The 6,391-nt window shown below is 42.7% G+C and overlaps 1 protein-coding gene across 1 annotated transcript; it reads left to right on the top strand.

The window, feature by feature from the left end:
* Window positions 1–2,133: 2,133 nt before the first annotated feature.
* Window positions 2,134–5,731, top strand: pjvk (pejvakin; the record flags this gene model as incomplete). The annotated part of the gene is made up of 6 exons (XM_079236525.1): window positions 2,134–2,344; window positions 3,011–3,206; window positions 3,562–3,703; window positions 3,901–4,018; window positions 5,217–5,360; window positions 5,442–5,731. The coding sequence occupies 6 exons, from the start codon at window positions 2,134–2,136 to the stop codon at window positions 5,729–5,731; spliced, it is 1,101 nt and encodes a 366-aa protein (XP_079092651.1).
* Between the last annotated feature and the right edge of the window lie 660 nt (window positions 5,732–6,391).

The following is a 6,391-nucleotide window of genomic DNA, read 5'->3' as shown; positions in this document are numbered from 1 at the left end:
TCGCCTTGAAAAGATGCAGCTAATTAAAGGCTCGGATGAAATTTGTCCATAATGAAAGAAGATGATGGTGGTGAAAAAACAAAAAAGACTTTTGAAAGCTTATGTTGAGCGTTTCTTTTCAGGACCGGTAAAAAAAAAAGGCACAAAATCCACATTTATAGTTTGCTGCACAACCTTTGACGGCTTAGGGGTTGAAGAATAAAGTTTGCTCGACTTAAACCACCAAAATGTTTCATGTTTTGCGGGTTCAGGTTTTAATATCAGCAACTTATATGAAAAAGGAAGTAAATAGATAAGATAATAAGCTCCGATCCTCTGTTGTCTGCTGCTGAAAAAAGGACCATTTTCATCATTTAAGCGTCTTTGAGTACTTAGAAAAGCGCTTTATAAAATTAAAGTAATTATCATCCTCTCATTTTAGGTTTGTCTATCTGCTTTAATTAAAGCCTCTCTAATCAATATTGTGTCACTCATAGTGAGAATTATCAACGACTCTGCAGATTTTTATTGCATCTTCTGTGTGTTTGTGTTCAAATAGATGAGAATCGCTTGCTAACATGTTATGTAGCAACTTTATAAAATGTATAATATGTCAGTATTGTGTTTGCAATTTGTTGTGATGCCCTCTAGTGGCCAATAAATAAACTACTGCAGGTTTAATCCCGAGAAGATTTGTAAACCCACGCAATTTGAGCTGCCAGAGGGAAGAATTAAGGTCCCATGTGAAGCATAAAGCACAGAACCAAAGCGGAAGGAACTCATATAAAAGGAACTAATCTGTTTCATATAAAGCAGCCTTAAAACAAAAATACAGGTTTGTTTTGCCATCTCCCTGACATTCTTGTCCACCTTAATCCGTGCTCTGCCGCTTGAGCGCTTTACAACGTGCATGTTCTGTTCATCTGATGTGTTTTCCAGCGCAGCGCTCCTCCAAGTCGCTCTGCCAGCAGACCGGCCCCGAGGTGACGTCCCGGAGGAAGGGAACAAAACAAACATCATGTCTGCTTTGTGTCGTCTCCACTAGAATACTGTGTTCCTAACAAGAGGCGTCGAGCTATCAAAGCCTTCCTGAAGGCGCACGTCTGTCAGGGGGGAAGAGTGGATTTCACTTGTTTCCTCTTGCTGCGACATCTTGGGGCAGGAAGTGAGATGAGAGCACGCTGGTTTTTCTATTAAAGAGCCGGAGAGCCACTGGGGACCCAAGGTGAAGCAGATGGGAAGACAGTTCCTCCATCAGATGAGACCTCAGCTATTGCACACTTTTGTATGCAGTCATTTATCACTTAAGTGTCAGTTTATTTTAAAGCATCAGGAGATGTCATGTAGTGATTATAGCTTCTTTCACAGGACTGTAGTACCACAAGGTATTGTACAGAACTCTGTCTGCATTTCTTCATCTTTTACATGATTTCTTTTATAGCTTCCAAGAAAGTACAGGACCTCTGTTGGCCGAGACGCGAGGAAGAATTACAGGGAGCGTAACGCACAGAAAACTAATACTGAGCTCCGCTCCGTGTGGTGAGAGAACGCTTCTTACATGTGGCGTTTAAAGCCTAAAAACATACGGGCTATTTCTGGAGGTACAGACGAGACAGCAGTGCAACCACAGCAGAGATCAGCCCATGTTCATGCACACACACACACACACACACACACACACACACTGAGTGGACATTATCCAAACTGAACAAAAAGAACTGCAAAGAAAGAACTTTAGAGCTTACAAAAAAAACACAGATATCTCACAAAAAATAGCTTTTTTTTAGAGCTTTTAAAGAAATGTATGTAAGAAAACATCCCCTAATTATCTCATCTAAATTGTTTTCTCTCCTGTGTAAAAATAATGAGAAAACGTGTTCATTCATTCTATGTTTATCTGTGAAAAGAAGTGAAAAAAATGAAGTTTTGGCAGATCAGCAGTTTGAGATAATGTGCGGGTAAAAACTTTAAAAGAAACTCCAACCATTAGTTCTGTCATGTGACAGGAAGCTGCAGGCCCACCGTGACCCATCACGCTCACACACACCTTGTCCCATATTCCCTTACACACACGCCCTGCATTATTTATTATTCACGAGCCTGAAAGAACACCCTGGACCCGGCCGTGTGTGTGACTGTTCTTAACCGCCCGACATGTTCGCTTCAGCCACGAAGAACTTTGTGAAGCAGGTCGGGGACACCGGGCGGTTGATCCCCGTCCCGAGCCTGAGCGAGGCCGACCGCTACCAGCCGCTCAGCCTGGTCACGAGGAAGAGGAAGAGGCACTTCTGGAAGAAGAACAAGTACGCCTCGACCGCCTTCTCCCTGAAGGACGTCCTGGTCGGGGAGAAGGAGATCACAGCAGGTAGAGAAAGGAGAACACAATGAAAACGGATCATATTTAATTTGTATTATTCCAGCTCTACATTGAACATATATGATTTTAAAGGGACATTTTGTATCAATTGGAAATATTCCAGATGTCTTCTGCATCATTTTATACACATTTCCTCAAAATTCAATCTGATATATTTGTTATCTTCGGAAATGTTGGGATCCCTGCAGGAATTTTGAATGAATATTATTGGTCTGAATTCAATATTCTTTGATTGTGTTAAAGGATAAATAAATACAGTAAAATCTTTGTGCATGAACTCTAATTTTGTCGTCTGTGTTTGAGACAATGAGTCACATCGTAACACAGTTAGCACGTTAGCTTGTTAGCTTTCTTGCCAAGAGATAGCCATGAGGTTTGTGTTCTCATTTCATTCTCCTTTAATTAATAGTGAGAGAACATTGTGGAATATTTCCACTCGTGAAGGACGTATTTTAGTACAAGTACAAGTTAAAGTTGTGCTTTTTACTTCATTCTTACTTCTTCATATCTATAAGCTCATCATGTTTTGGAAACAAAATGTAAATTTTGTTATTGCTGTGGGGTAAAATATACAATATTTCCTTCTAAATTCTAGTGGAATAGAAGAACAAAGCGCAGAAAACACGTCTTCCCTTTTCTTTTATTGCGCAACAGGAGTGTCTTCCTATCAGCTCCTCAACTACGAGGACAAGTCCGACGTCGCCCTCACCGGCCGCTTGGGGAACCACATGATCAACGACGTGGGCTTCAACATCAGCGGCTCGGACTCCGTGGCCGTCAAGGCCTCCTTCGGCATCGTGACCAAGCACGAGCTGGAGGTGCCCACCTTGCTGCGAGAGCTCAACTCCAGGTGACACGGCACATCATCATCATCATCATCATCATCACCATCATCATAGTATCACTTCGGACTGATGAGATTCTCAACTTTTCATTAATTATTTATCTTTTTGGAAAGAGAGATGTTATCTTTGCATGTTAGATATCTGGATTCTGACACTGGCTATAAGTTGATACCTGACCTTTGACCTCCTTGTGACAGAGGGAACGTGAGACGGCGGGTCTCCTTGTGAGGATGAATAAATGATCGTGTTATCCTCCACAGGACGGCGTCTACGCACAATGTGGGAACTTAGACAGTCTTGTTTGAGGTTTATTATGCTGGAAATATTGTTTTTTTTAGCGTCCTTCTTTCTGTCGTTTAGGAAAGTGGACCTGGACCACTGCCTGGTCCGCCAGTCCAAGGAGAGCGGCCGCACGGTCCTCTGCGTGGTCGTGGAGAGCATCCGCACCACGCGGCAGTGCTCCCTGACCGTCCACGCCGGGATGAGAGGCACCACCATGAGGGTAAACACTCACTCAGAAATACAGCATTACTCCATCAAATATAGTTCTAATTCATCCCAAGATGGGCCAAATGAACTGGTTTAAAACCAAGGTACCAATGGTGGATGTATGCAAAAGCTGCATCGTCAAATATCTCAAATATATATATAAAGACAAAAATAATCAGGTGTGTCACTCGGCTCTCTGCTGTGCTGCAGTTTCAGATCGACGACGGCAGGAATCCCAAAGGCCGGGACAAGGCCATCGTCATCCCGGCTCACACCACCATCGCCTTCAGCGTCTGCCAGCTGTTCGTCCGACTGGACGGCCGACTCGGTACGACGTCACACACACACACACACACACACACACACACACACACACACACACGTGGTGTACGCTGCATTCCAATGATCTGAACACAAGCTTAAAGAGCTGCAACTAGAAACTGCACCTTCAGCTTTCCGCTGTTTTGCCGACTCCGACTTTAATCCACTGAGATGAAAGTCAACAGAGCACTCAAAGGATGAGGAGAAATTAAAGGCTTGAGATTGTGAGGAGCTGCGGCGGCACCACTTGTGGTTAACACCTGAGGACTCTTCATGCCACACATTCTCACTAGAACAACTTCTCCACCTTTAACCATTATAGACCGAATGATTAATTACATAAACTCTCTTATTCATTAGCCTTTTAAAATACATTCCATTCCTAGGGGGCGAAGACTGAGTGTATGTTATATAAAACTGTAAATCATAGCTTGTTTTATGAAAAAAAGAGGCCCAAACTGCTGTATTTGGATGTATTGAACACCATAAGTAAAATACAAGTGAAATATATGGTTTGGTACGTGGAAAAAATTAAAATGTCACAGTGCAATGCAAATGTTGAGTCGTCATCTGAATGTTCTCTGTTCTAAACCCTCTCTAACTTTGTTCTGCTTCACTTTATCAAAGCTGAAGCAAACCTTTACAGAGAGAATGTTCACATATTGAGCTATGATTTGGGTTAGAGAATGTTCACATATTGATTATGATTTGGGTTAGAGAATGTTCACATATTGAGCTATGATTTGGGTTAGAGAATGTTCACATATTGAGCTATGATTTGGGTTAGAGAATGTTTACATATTGAGATATGATTTGGGTTAGAGTTGGACCTTACAGCTGCATCATTTCAAAGAAATAATCATCCTGAAAGTGATTTCTTTATAGGCGGACCTGGAACCTTTTTTTTCTTTTTCTGTGTGTCATCTTCATTTACTCTTAACCAGTAACATATATACTGATATTTACACAACTGAACAAAATCTCACATGTGTACCTTTTAATAAAACACCAGAATTATTCAAATATGGCATTGGGTATGGCATTTTTGAGGAAAGGGCCTAAAAATAGGTTGGTTTTTAAAATGACTTTAATTTGCAGGCTTCATTTGACCCCTGGATGATAATACAGCTGCATTGCTGCCAACATTATAGATTCACGGCAGAAAATAATCGCTCCAACGTTGACATCTTCTCTCTTGGTGTCAGATCTCTGCGTCGCTCCGGAGTCTCAAGGCGGGTTTGAGCGGGAGCAGATCCGGGAGCAGCTCGGCGGCTACATCGGCCACTTCTCCATGGGGCGCCTGCGCCGGTTCCTGTCTGGAATCATCTACGGAAACCCCTTCAGAGCCGGTAGCGTAAAGACCTCGACTGCACGATACAAAATAAATCCATTACTTCCACTACATGTTTGCCTTTTTTTTTTGGTTGCAGAAAACCAAACATTCGAGGAGCTCACCCACTCCGACACATACATGGACGACTACTACGAGAAGGCCGCCAGCATGACGGACGTGTCCACCGCCTACCTGAGAGACAGCTCCCACACGCGGGTCAACATGCTCAAGCACAACATCCCCAAGGGGCCCTGCGCGCTGTGCGGCATGGGCAGCCAGAGGCGGGAGACCGTTTACGGCTGCCTGGAGTGCACGAGCGGGGGCCAGAAGTACGTCCGGCTGCACGTCGTGCCCTGTTTCGACCTCTGGCACAAAACGCTGAGGTGAAGAAGAGCAAAGTTGTTCATGTCCTAGCGGTGCAAAATAAGTGCAACTGTTTACCAAGATGTTTTTTGAGATGTTTGTTCTTGCAATCTTTCAAATAAAAGTCATGAAAACTGCACTCGGACTGGACTTTGTCGCACCGTGAGCCGAGACTTCAGCAACAGTAAAAGTCGTATGAATACAAACTCTGTATTATCTCTCACTTTGCAGTAGAAGATGTGCAGGATCGCTTTCAGTACCTTTGGCACCGACTCACTTCCACCAGTGTAGCTGCCAGCTGCTGAATTATTCAGCGGGGTGTTGTGTGTAAATGAATGGGAGGGATCGTGTGAAGGCCGGCGTCGGTCTGCTTTTGTTATGTTCCAAGTGTGTCGTTTATTTTCAGCACCACGTTTTGCTTTCACTGTGTCCAGTGTGTGTATATTACAGCCTATCAGAACTAATGGTTATTTCCTCTTACATTCACTTTGAAAGAAACGTGTGGGTTTTTATTCAAAAAAAATAAAGGTTGTGTCTTTTTTTATCTTCAAAATTCACAGTTGCACTAATTTGTAATTGTTGCTTTGTTTTACTGAGGTTGCTTTTAAAATTACTTTTTTAAAATGTTTTTTCATGTTTAATACTTAAGACAAGCAGAGTTGCCTTAAATGCATAAAATAGTTG

The sequence above is a fragment of the Taurulus bubalis genome (assembly GCF_910589615.1).
Source record: "Taurulus bubalis genome assembly, chromosome: 21".
Classification (NCBI taxonomy): Eukaryota; Metazoa; Chordata; class Actinopteri; order Perciformes; family Cottidae; genus Taurulus; species Taurulus bubalis.
Note: the sequence above shows the minus strand (reverse complement) of the source record. Positions and strands in the feature narration are given on the sequence as shown.